Source organism: Martes martes (genome assembly GCF_963455335.1).
Source record: "Martes martes genome assembly, chromosome: X".
NCBI classification, from domain to species: Eukaryota; Metazoa; Chordata; class Mammalia; order Carnivora; family Mustelidae; genus Martes; species Martes martes.
In genome coordinates, this window is record NC_137897.1 from 120,841,997 (window position 1) to 120,854,668 (window position 12,672).

General features: G+C 56.3%; 1 protein-coding gene across 5 annotated transcripts in view; it reads right to left on the minus strand.

The window, feature by feature from the left end:
* Positions 1-2,779: 2,779 nt before the first annotated feature.
* The window catches only part of MECP2 (methyl-CpG binding protein 2), a 59,067-nt gene continuing 49,174 nt past the window's right edge, over positions 2,780-12,672 (minus strand). For 3 of the 5 annotated variants that reach the window (XM_080795118.1, XM_080795119.1, XM_080795120.1), the window contains 2 exons: positions 5,337-5,687; positions 2,780-3,994 (listed from right to left, as the gene is read on the minus strand). In XM_080795118.1, the coding sequence (XP_080651244.1) occupies positions 2,911-3,994; positions 5,337-5,687 (1,435 nt within the window). In that variant the 3' untranslated portion in view covers positions 2,780-2,910. The remainder of the gene's footprint in view (positions 3,995-5,336; positions 5,688-12,672) is intronic. The other 2 variants (XM_080795121.1, XM_080795122.1) reach the window with 1 other exon arrangement.

Sequence of the window (12,672 nt, forward strand, 5' to 3'; positions counted from 1 at the left end):
TGTGCTCTCAACCACCAATGCCCAGTCAGCCCCTGAATGGTCACAGGTGGAAGGGGGGCGTGGTGGGCCCCCCGCACTCTTCTTCCCAGGACCAGACAGTACTGAGCTGGTGGAGAGGCCGGCTCTTGACACTGGTTCCGGGGGTCACATTCCACTGGACTAAATTTAATGCATAAAAACCCAACCGACCCGAACGGACGGCATCTCCAGGACAAACTGGCCGGACACTATACTCGCGTGGACAGGCATCCTTTGTGGGTGCCTGGAGTGCGAGGCCCCTTCAGGGTCAGGAGCCTTTTGTCCTTGAAGGAAGAGGGATCCTGAAGGACTTGCCCCCTCCTCCGACCCCCCTTCCCTTCCTGGGGAGGAGTGAGAAGTGAAGCCCAGAGGGCCAACAGCAGGGCGGGTCTGGTTGTGGGACTTGCTTTCGCAGCGTAAGGAAATGGGTACAAAAATGCTACAAAGGCCAACTATGATTCTGCAAACAGAATGGGGGCAAACTCCCTTGCTTCTAACCATTCTGGAAGAGACAAACGCGTTTTTTCCTTAAGCTACTGATTGGAACTGTCAGCTATGGTTCCTGATCACTAAGGGCTGGCAAGGAAGTGCTGGACGGTTAGGGTGTTTCACTCCTTCATGGTTACGCCGCGGTAAGGAAGCCAGGGGACAGTAACTGAAATACACGAGACAACACGCACTTGACAGTTCATGGCGGCAGCTCGCATGGGACGTGCTTGTGGGTGTTTCTGGAAGCATTAGACTGCTGTCTCACTTGCTACTTTGATAAGGTACTTCTCAGGTGGACAGATTTAGATACAAGAGACATCTCTGTAAACACAGAAAAGGACAGACCAGTATGATGACGATGTGCAGCTAGATAAGGACTTCCTGAACACAGAACGCAGGACGGGCTCCCGAACGGAGACTGAGCAATGAACACCCACAGCAAAGCCAAGCCTCTCGGCCCCCACACCGTCCCCCGGCACAGAGGTGGACATGTGTCATACGCTGGCCCCACCCAGTCTCCAGCCAAAGCCAGACGTCTCCCACCAGAGGAGAACTCACGGTTACCTTAGGGGAGGAGCAGAGAGGCCACGGGGGCCCAGCTCAGGTCTGGGGCAGCTGCATTTCTTCCCATCGGCTGCATCGTCGCACCACACTGTGCTAGCTGGGCCTGGCCGAGGCCAAGGTCAGGGCTGGGCTACTTGAGGACTACGGCAGGCCACGGGGGCCTCTGTGCTACCCTCAGCTCCCAAATCCAAATCTGCCCAACTTCTCCTGCCTGCTTCTCTCGAGTGGAAGGTTGGGAAGGCCCAGAATCCAAGGTCTGCCCAAGGGAAGGGCGCTCCCTGAGAGAGCGCGACCTTGCCGCCCTCCTGCCCTTCGGAGAGGCCAAGGCCCTAGGGCCAGGAGGACTCAGCAGAGCCTGGGGCTTCCTCAGGGCTCAGAATGGGGTGGGGCTAGGGCTAGAGCTGGCAGTGGGAAGGCCAAGGGCAGGGTGTGATCTGGTGGCCTGAGCTGGCCAGCATCAGCTCAGGTAAAGCTGGGAGCTGTGGGTGCCTGGTACAGAGGGGACGAACAGGGAGGGGAAGAAATGAAAGGATGAATGAAAGAAGGCAGAAATGGAAGGACAGAAGAGAAAGCAATCAGGAAGTCCTTATAAAATTGCAGCAAACACTTAGAGTTTCGGAGCTTCGTGGGAACCCTATGTGCTGAGCCCACTTTAAAACAAGCGCAGGCATATACAGATCCAGGTAGTTGTGAACACCGTCACGTCTGGGGGCTTGAGGGACAAAGTGTCACCAATTCAAGCCCGTTTGCTCTCAGAGCATGTTTGTTTTGAAGTGGGAACATGAAGACTCAATAGTGCAAATAGTCCTAAGCTGTCCCTAAAGGAGCAGAATTGGAAAGTTTTGGAAGAACATTTTCCCCTCTTTCCCCCTGGCACCCCAACTTGCCCACTAGGGCTCTACCTACCAGCCACAGACTGCTGTGAGCGACTAGGAATTCCAGCGGCCCCACTGCCCTCTGCCACCCGGAGGAGCCCAGGAGCCCGGGGCCAGCCTACCTGTGCCTCGTCCTGTTGCTTCCATGCCCCCTGCCCCTGCTCTCTCGCTCGCTCTCTCTCTCTCTCTCGTGCCACTCACTGGAGAGTGGCCCTGCGCCGTCCTCTCACCTGGCTCAGGCCAGTCTACACCCAGTAGCACAAGGACTGACCCCTTCCTAGCCAGGCCAGAACTGGAGCAAACAGGTGCTACTTCCCTGTCCTGTGAAATGTCCTAGTCAGTTTTGGGTTGGGACTGGCGTGGGTCCGGATTTGTGCCACCATGGGTGAGATCACGCAGGGGCTGTAGCCACTGGCCATCTCTGTCTTTTTCTCTAAAGGATCCACCTGTCTCTCCTGCCTCACACCTCCTTGTCCCAATGTGGGTGGGGATGGGGAAGGCGGGGGAGCCGGAGGGCGGGGGTGGGGCAGGGTTGGGGTGGGGGAGAGGAGAGCGGAGACGGGGGCACCAATGGCACTCTCTGTCCCTAATGACCACATGGGGGGGCGGGGTGAGGTCGGATGGGAGGGGAGGTGCAGGCATACCCTAAGAAGCCTGGTCAACAGCTTGTCTGGTCAGTAGTATCTGCAGCAAGCCTTGTTGAAGGAACCTAGTTTAGAAAAGTGCAAAGCTACTTCTGGCCCTGGTTAGGTCTTCAACCTGACTGTGCTTGTCGGTAAGAAAAACATCCCAATGCTCCAACTACTCCCACCCTGAAGCCACGAAACTCTAAGTTTACTGAAAGAAAAAAAAATATTTTTTATTTCAGTTAATCGGGAAGCTTTGTCAGAGCCCTACCCATAAGGAGAAGAGACAACAGCTGCCTTTATTCTTGTTGGTTTGCTCTGCGATCCGCCGGGTAAAGTCAGCTAACTCTCTCGGTCACGGGCGTCCGGCTGTCCACAGGCTCCTCTCTGTTTGGCCTTGGCATGGAGGATGAAACAATGTCTTTGCGCTCTCCCTCCCCTCGGTGTTTGTACTTGTCTGCGGCCGTGGCGGCGGTCGCGACCGCGGGCTGAGTCTTAGCCGGCTCCTTGGGGCAGCCGTCGCTCTCCAGCGAGCCCGCTCTAGCCATCTTCTCCTCTTTGCAGACGCCGCTGCTCAAGTCCTGGGGCTCAGGGGGGCTGGCGGGGTCCTCGGAGCTCTGCGGCTCGGGCGGGGGCGGGGGCGGGGGCGGAAGCAGCGGCGCCGGTGCCTTCGGGGGCTCCGAGTGGTGGTGGTGGTGGTGGTGCTCCTTCTTGGGGGGCGACGAGGCGCTGCCGCCGCGCCCCTTCGGGCTGCTCTCCTTGCTCTTCCGCCCGGGGCTCTTGCAGGTCTTCAGTCCCTTGCCGCTCTTCTCGCCCAGGGTGGACACCAGCAGGGGCTTCACCACCTCCTTCACGTCGATGCTGACGGCCTCCCGGGTCTTGCGCTTCTTGATGGGGAGCACGGTCTCGTGCACGGAGCGGATGGAAGACTCCTTCACGGCTTTCTTCTTGGCCTCGGCGGCAGCGGCCGCCACCACGCTGCCTGGCTTGCGTCCCCGCTTCTTGGGAATGGCCTGGGGGTCGGCCTCGGCTTTTCGCTTCCGGCCAGGGCGTTTGATAACCATGACCTGGGCGGACGTGGTGGCCCCGCCCCCTTCGGCCCTGCTCCCCGGTGAAGCTTGAAAAGGCATCTTGACGAGCAGCTTCCCCGGACTTTTCTCCAGGACCCTTTTCACCTGCACACCCTCTGATGCCGCTGCCTTGGGTCTCGCAGTGCCGCTGCCTTTGGGGCGTCCCCGGCCTCTGCCAGTTCCTGGAGCTTTGGGAGATTTGGGCTTCTTAGGTGGTTTCTGCTCTCGCCGGGAGGGGCTCCCTCTCCCAGTTACCGTGAAGTCAAAATCATTAGGGTCCAGGGAGGTGTCGCCTACCTTTTCGAAGTACGCAATCAACTCCACTTTAGAGCGAAAGGCTTTTCCCTGGGGACTGTGGGGACAAACGGAGAGACAGAAAGAATGATTAGAAGCTTTCGTGCTACTGTACAAAGATGGGGCAGAGCAGAAGACGGTGAACTCTGTGACAGCATGTTCTGCAACTGACCTGCCTGATGACATGATTGCATGAGAGTCCCGTGAAAGAAAAGCCAAAACAGGTGAAAACTAGAGGGGCATGGCCACGGTCGCTCACGAAGTGACTGGGTCGGTGGGCGGTGGGCACCTGCAGGGTGTGCTCTAGTGACGGGACAGCTGGGTGCCAGCTGCTCTGCAGCTGCTGCCCGGATGCCCCTGAGGGTCCACCTGCCACCAAGGCCCCTCCTCTGGCCCCCAAAGGGGCCTGGCCTGGGGACCCTCCTGAGCCATCAGGCCAGGGGGGCCCCACTCTGCTGGCCGGGGCCTGGGCCTGGTCAGTAAGTAGAGTACTCCTTTGCCGGAACCTGGGCATGCCGCTTAGCCTCTCTGGGATCGGCTTCCTCAACTGTCCGCAGGACAGTGCTTCGCTCCCCCTTGTCAGAGTTGTTGGAATCAAACGAGGTTGTCTGCAAATGTCCTTCTAAAACTGTTAACCTTTTCTGGATCGTCTAAGGGCCAGAACTGAAACATACTTATTCAGGCCTCCTCTGAAGCTCTGGCTTGGAAGCTACTGTTTGGACACAAAATGCCCAACGAGCAGCCCGGCTCAAAGCAGGGCAGTGCACCAGTGACAGCTGGAAAGGCACACGGAGAGATGGAGAGCATGTCTCACGGAGCGGACTGAGTCCTGTGAATTCCTACTTCTCCTGGGTCATGAAGACACGTCACAGAATGACTCCCAGGAAGGAGAGGAGTTTAACAGGTTTTGAGAAGAGCCCCTCAGCTGGCTGTTTTCCAGCGAGGAAATGGGAGGAAGCCAGAGAGCTCTGCTTGTCTTCCAAGCACAGGCCACTACGCATGGCGGGTCCGGCCTGAGCAGGGCCTTGTGTCCTCAGTGTTTGCCAGGGGACTTCTCCTGGTGTCCTCCCTGTGGCCCTGGGGAGGCCCTACCGCTCTGCTACCTGCTGACAAGACCTCAAGGGCTGGTGGCGAGAAGTCGCACTCTGCTACCCTGTGTCCATCTCACTCAGGGTGGCGAGCTCTGCACACCATCGTTCCAGACGTACCTGCTGCGGTCTGCAGGCGGTCTACTGAAGCCCCCAACGCAAGAGGGAGAGACGCACACACATTTTCTTGATCTACAAGCAACAGAGGGCTGCCACTCTAAGGGATCCCCCCACCAGTGTCTTAGCACCTGTCCCTGACCTCCTGCCCACCCAGCCTTCCCTGCTCTGCAGGCGGGAGTCACCCCTACTTACTTGATCAAATACACATCATACTTCCCAGCGGAGCGGCCCGACTTCCTTTGCTTGAGCTTTCGGGTCCAACCTTCGGGCAGAGTGGGGTCGTCATACATGGGCCCCCGGTCACGAATGATGGAGCGCCGCTGTTTGGGGGAGGCAGAGGCTTCTGGGACAGCTGGGGCTGAGCCCGAGCCTTCTGAGGTCTCCGCCTTGCCTGCCTCTGCCGGTTCAGCAGAGTGGTGAGCCGGTGGCTGCAGGGGCTCATGCTTGCCCTCTTTGTCTTCTTTCTTATCCTTCTTCACCTTTTTGAGCTTCAGGGGTTTGTCCTTGAGGCCCTGGAGATCCTGGTCTTCTGACTTTTCTTCCCTGGAGTGTTAAATAAGCATGTAAGTGCCACAGGGAGCGCACGGATTTCTCGAGAAAGCGGGCGGCGGCAGGCCGGGGCGCCCCGGCAAGGCAGGGCTCTGAGAGCCAGGGCTGCCCTGCCACCGCCGCCTGCCCGGGTCCTGCCACTGCTCCCCTTCATGGATTTCTGGAGGGCCTTGGGGCTTTGCCCGACCCGTCCTGTGAGCACTCGGAGTCCCCCTCCTAGCACACAGGAGAGCGAGCAGCCTGGCCGGGGGGCACCTTCCTGGGTGGAAGCAGCGTGTGGCTTCCTGGTGCGGCGCCGTGGAGGGGGCCACCTTACGGGCTGTGCCCGAGCGCCCCCGGGCCGGGCGGCCCACGGGAGGCCCCTGACTGCCAGAGGGGGCTGCCCACCCGAAACGCGGGCGGGGCTCCCGGGCGTGCAGACCCGGCCTGGGCGTGACTCTGGCTTCTGCAGTTGAACGTTCCTCAACTGCGTGCTTGGCAAAAGCCAGTCACGGGGCACAGGACGACTTACTGACGGTGACAGAGCCTCGCGCTGCCCCCTTGGGAGGCGGGGCACAGCACAGTGCTGTGGAAAGAACAAGCTTCGGAGCCAGACAACCTGAGCTCAAATCCTGACTCTGCAATTTTAAAACACGGGCCCAAGCAAGTGACCTCAACATCCTGCGCGCCTTAGTTTCCTCATCATGACATTAGGTACCAACACCCCAGAGGGAGAGAAGTCGCAAAGGCGCTACGTAAACTCTGGCCAACTTGGGCAACCAGAAACTGCTGCCCCGGCTTCCGGAGTGAGAAGAGAAGCCGTCCCGGGTCTGGTGACCTTTTATCACCGGACATTCCCTTGCCACGTGACCGCCTTGGCCCGACCAGCGGAGGGAAGAGTAAGGGCGAAGGCACAGAAGCGCCGCTCCCCGCTCCGGGGCGGGCGCCTCCCGTTCTCCCGCACGGACAGAGGGGCTCCTTTCCTGGACTCTGGCTCCACGGGGCAGGGTCCCTTCCTTGCGTGCAGTGGAAATGACCACCATGAGGCCCCGGACCCCGGAATCAGAGTCTGGCCATGATGTTCTCAGGGCAGGGCTAAGAGGGCAGAAACACGACCCGGGCTGGGGAGGCTCTGAAAGAATCATGGGCTTGGAACTGGCTGTCTGCTGGCCTTTCGGCAATTCATTCTATTTTTTTTTTTTTTAAGATTTTATTTATTTCAGAGAGAGAGAGCATGAGACAGGAGAGGGTCACGAGAGAGAAGCAAACTTCCTGCTCATCAGGGAGCCCGATGTGGGACTCCCTGAGCCAAAGGCAGACGCTTACCGACTGAGCCACCCAGGCGCTCTCGGCAATTCATTCTAGAAAAGAGTAAGACTATTCTTGTCCTCAGTATCTCAGCCCTACAGCTGCCCTGTCCCACAAGGCTCGTGTCGGTACTGGTCAGTGCCTCCTGGCTGGTCTACCCCAAGCAACTTCCCCCTTGTTCACACTCTGGAGACTCCAGTGAAGGCACTGCGGTGCGCACTGGAAACCAGACTCAAAGGACATGGGTAAGCTGCCAAAGGGGGGTTTGTATCAGGACTCACTTGGCACCATAAGGACATGCCTTTTCTAAACAGCTCAGGTCAGGGGTCTGGAGACAAAATTGCCCTTGAGTTCCTCCCTATCCTGGGTCATCCCCCAGCAGTTCAGGGCTCTAACCACGGCTGCCGGGGTCATCCCGATTCAGCCCATGGCCCACGGATCTTCTCCTGCTGTGAAGTGAGGGTCTCTAATCTGCTACAGCACAGAGCTCAGTTTTCAATTCTCACAGTCTTAACGTCTCAGCAGGAAATGAGGAAGAATCTTGGGAAGGCAGGTGTGGCCTGGGGCCTCTATGCCCCATCCGAGAGGGGAGAGAGAGAGTTTGCCATGGCACAGTGGCAGATGGGCTGAACGACCACTTCTACACAGGCCACCAGAGGGGCACTGCTGAAGGCCGCGGCTGCACCCTGAACCTGGACAGTCCTGGAGTCAGGGGACAACACCGCACCCATGGGAAAGGTCTCTGACTCCTCCAGAACGCTCATTTATACGCCCCAAACAGTTTAGCCACCACATAAGGTCAAGTACAAAAACCACATGCCCCAGCAATGTCTCTTAGAAACAGTCAAGAGTAGCAACGCCATCAGCGGCAATCCCTTCTAAAACTCTACTCTAAAGAGACAACCCCAGAAATGCAAAACAACAGGTGTATGATATTTGTAATGGCATTATTTTTCCTGCCCCAACGCTGCAGACAACTCGGAGCGCTGCCAGCAAGGGCGTGCTGACCGAAAGGCTGCCACTAAGCCTACAGCCTCGGTAGCCACGCAGGAGAGGGCCGCCCACACACTGTCCGCAGCCTCTCATGGCAGAAACAAGGGAAGAAGGGCTTTCTAGTTCCAGGGAGGGTGAGAATGAGGTAAGGTATAGGCGTGAGGCAAAACCTCTCTGAATCACATGGAAGTTTACATACCCAAAATGTAAACAAAAACAAATGGTAACAAAACCCTACTATACGGAAGACCGCAAACACAAACACATGAATTTAACTATACATCAAACTGGTACCATACCACAGAGAAAAGATTTATTTCAAATACCTCTGATCACAGTGCTCTGCACATCCTTGGTGGGACGTATTTTAAGGCCTAATGTGGCACCCAGGAGCAGGAAACGTACCCTGTGCTCATGGAGGGAACCAGGCTGGCCCTGGGAGAAGTGGGTGGTTGTGGTTCTAAGGTGGCCTGTAGGGGCAGAAAGGCAGGGGAGTTCTTGGATGGAGAAAGAGAAAGTCAAAGGGCACAGTTGCTGGTCTGGCTGAAAGGGCTCCTTGCACTAGGTGACACTGTGACAAGGTGAGTGTCCAAAACAACAAACTGACTGGAACACAATGGGGAACAAAAGAAGGAAAAGCCTATAGGAAGCAAGGGGGCAAGCCACGTGGCTCCGTGCCAGAAGAAGGTTCTGGGTAGCAGAGAGGCCTCAAGGGGGATGTGGATGGCTCTGTCAGGGTGCTATTGGGGAGCCCTGGGCAGGGGAAGGGATGAGGGCTCTCATCTTCAGAGGGTCACTGTACTTGCTGTGTGGAAAGCAGACTTCAGGAAGTCAAAAAGGAAAGCAGGGGGACCGGTGGCCCAGGGTGGGGACAGTGGAGGATCTGGGAAGTATCCAGGAGGTGGAGCGACAGAGCTGAAGACAGGCTGGTGTGGGTGAGGGAAAGGGATGAATTAAGGACCCTGGCCAATGCCTAGGAGGACAGTGGTGTCACTGAGGACAGGGAAGCCTGGGCCAGGAACAGGTGGGGGGTTACAGTCACGTCCATGGTTAGAAGTTCGAGGACAGGCGAATATAGCTCTTTGATACTAGCCACTGAGGAGACCCAGCTGTGCCCAGACTCTGACTTGGTCCTAAATGAACTGTCTTGGGTTTTCCTTTTTTTTTTTTGGTAAGTTTTTTTCTTGTGGTAAAACATTCATAACATAAAAACTACCTTTTAAACCCTATCTAAGTGTATAACAAATGAACTTTTTTTTTATACAAATGAACTTTTAATAGCACCAAACGTGAGGACTAAAAGAGCCTTTAACTCAATCGTAGTATTTTAGTTCTTTTAAATTAAGATTACTTGAAGCAGGGTCACCTGGGCAGCTCAGTGGGTTGAGCCTCTGCCTTCGGCTCAGGTCATGATCTCAGGGTCCTGGGATTGAGCCCCGTGTCGGGCTCTCTGCTCAGCGGGGAGCCTGCTCCCCACCCCCTGTCTCTCTGCCTACTTGTGATCAAACGAATGAATGAATGAATGAATGAATAAATAAATAAATAAATAAATAAATAAAAACTTAAAAAAAATTACTTGAAGCAGTTATGACAATATGGTGATATTCAAATCTGTGCACCGAGGGGCACCCAGGTTTGTCACTCTATAGTGACTGCTACCTCTCTGCAAGAGCAAACGACAAACACCCACAAAGCAGCCTGGAAGTCAGTCCACTGGGTGGGGGACTGGGGGTAAAAATGATGCAAAACAGGAATCCACCTGCTCGGTCCCAGGGCAACCCAACTCCCTAAGGCCTCCTCACCCCACCGGGGGCTATGGAATTTGCTGAAACACACATTAAAAAAAAAAAAACAACACAACAGCCCTCTTTATCCTCCTTTGAATCAGACTATACACACCATACACACACATGCACACGCACACGCACTCACAAACCTGAGATGAGTAGGAGAACTGAGTGAACACCTAGTTCACACATTCATTTACTCTGGAGCTGAGAGGATCCCCAGAAAAACCACCATCCAGCTCATCAGTGCTACAGATGAAAAGAAAAAGGAGGACCCGAAGTTCCCTTCCGGGCCTGGGGAGCTTGTCTGCGGTCCTGGTTGAGCTGATGTATGTTCACACCAACCGCCCTTGCCCTGAGCCGGACTCTGCCTGGGGCCGGAACACCACGGCGGCGTCTGCATCATTCTCTGGTGTTCAAGAGCCCCCAGTTTCGTCAGGGGGACAAAGAAGTAACAAAAGAATAGTGATACCCTTCCCTGTTCCGGGGCCAGGGGAAGCCCAGAGATGGGGATTCCCTGGAGGAGGAAGGTCTGAGCTGGGTTTCCAGGGTGGAGGAGTTCTACTGGCTGGCAAGGACGGCTCAGGACAGAGCAGTGACAGCGGGCGGTGGTGTGAATAGCTCCATCCCTAGAGGGAGGAGTGACTAATGACTCCTACCCCGCGTCACCAATGGCTCTGGGCTGGCCCTGTCTCTCGTCTTCTTTTGGATTAAGATGGCACTTCTGAGGAGCCTTCCCCACCCTATGAGCAAGAGGGCCCTGCGCCCCCATGCCGCTGGAATACACCAGGACACAGGTGAGCCCTCCACGCCCTGAGAGCGCGGGCCTTCTTCACGGGCTCTGCATTCGACGCACAGTGCCAGGCACAGGAGCGCCTCGCGACCACCACAATGCAGAGGCTGTGCTGCCTTTGCTTCTTTTGATGCCTGTATCCCTCTGACCAAGAGCTGCGAGGAGCAGGCGCTAGGCTTAGCACCCAAAGCAGGCGCAGTCCGAGGAAGTGAAGAGAGGACGAGCGTGGGTGCTGCCGCAGCCTGCTGAGCGCTGCTGAGCTGGGCCGGCAGGAGATGAGGCTGGGGCGGTACATGAGGGCCTAGGAGAATGGGCAGTGACAATCTGTGGTGACAGGGAGGGCAGGGTCACGGGGGCAGCATGTGGGGAATGGAGTAGGCTCCCGTCAGCACGGCGCTAAGCTCCTTGAGGGTCAAGAGTACACGGTATGCCCCCGGGAGAGCCAGGCTCGAGCAGCACTTCTGAGGGCAGCGTGGCGACAGTGACTCAGGGAAGCGCGCAGTGCTCGGGTGGCAGCACGCTGGGAAAGCGGGGGGTGGGGGGGAGACATCAATGGAAGTGGAAACTGTGCAGGTGGACAGCGGTATCTTGAAGCAGTTTTGGGCAAGTATTCTAACAATTAAGGAGAACACTTTCACATTATACGAATACGTTAAGAGGGAAAGCTAGAAACCTTGTTCAAGAGCCTTCTTTTAGTGGCTCAAAGAACCACAGTGGTGTTACCCTGCATACAGTACAGCTGTGAGTGTGAAGGAAGGGAAGGCGTCAGGGTTCTTTCCCTGTGTTTAAAGAAAAATCATCGCAAGGGCACCTCGCTGGCTCCGTCGGAAGAGCGTCCGACTCTTGATCTCGGGGTCATGAGCTCCAGCCCCACGCTGGGTGCAGAGACGACTTAAATTTAAAAAGAAAAGAAAAGAAAATCACTGCCAAAGGCGGCCTCGCCCAGGCCCCCACTTCAAGCGGCACAGGGACTGCGCAAAACAGGACCTGCGCGGCGCCGCGGGAAGCGCCCGGCTGACGGCGATACGGGCTGCAAATGCCAACGGCCATTTCAGTGTGTTATGTCTCTTAACCAGAATTTTAACCTGAATTGTCAATGACTTTGTTAGTGAGCTCTAATCACGTAGCTTCGGCGGGGTCTACCCCTCCCATTTTTCCGTAACAGCGCTTACTTTTTATTGTGTGACTTGTAGAACGCACGAGTCTTTCAGGAACGCACGTACCACAGAAGCACAAGGGCCCTCACAAACCTTCAATATCTACGAGGCAGGAAAGAAGGCTCTTGAATAATAAAACATCATCTAGTAACTGGGCTTCTAGAACACAAACATTATATCAAATCTTTCCTTTAATCTAGCGAAGGAAAACCAGAGTTGCAGGCATCTGGTTTCAAGCCGCGTTACTGTATCCCAAGGGGCCTGGCGGAGAGAACTGCCGGTACTTTCGCAAGGAAAGAAACCTCCAGTAAGCCCGCAGAAGGCTGCCCTGGGAAGCTGTACCTGGCTCTCGTGGGACCCCGGGCCCCTGTACGTTACAGGGGTGCAGGCAACCAACAGCTGGCAGGCACGGCTGGCCAGACACCTGGGACTGAGGAGGGACTACTCAACCCCCAAGGCTTTCAGATGAAAAAGAAACCCGGCGAAAGCAGCAGCTGACATATCCTGGCCCCATTTCAGTCATGTTTGCACAAGGCCAATTTCAGGATACAGCATTTCTCAGCACGGTTCATTTCGAGGCACCCATTCCGCTGAGCTGCAGAAGGAGCCCGAGTCCCACAACGAGGCCATGACCCACGCGGCCAAGGCGGGGGCTCCTCCCCGGGTGAATGGTCGGGCACCAAAGGAGAGAAACGGCCGTCTTGCAGCGGCCACCTCCATCCTGCTGTGTCGTTCACCCCGTGCCTCCAACTCTCTCTACCTCCAGCATGCGCTGCAGACTCCCCGAATCAAGGAGGCTTCTGTGCACGGAACAGTAAAGGCAGCCGCGCCTGGAGATGCCAGCTGCAGTCCCTTTAAAGATCTGAGAGAAATCCAACTGGCACAGGAAGACAGTGTCTCAGTGGTGTCTGGGGAGCAACAGAGCAAATGGGGTTCAGCTCCAAGGCTATGGCAGTAGAACC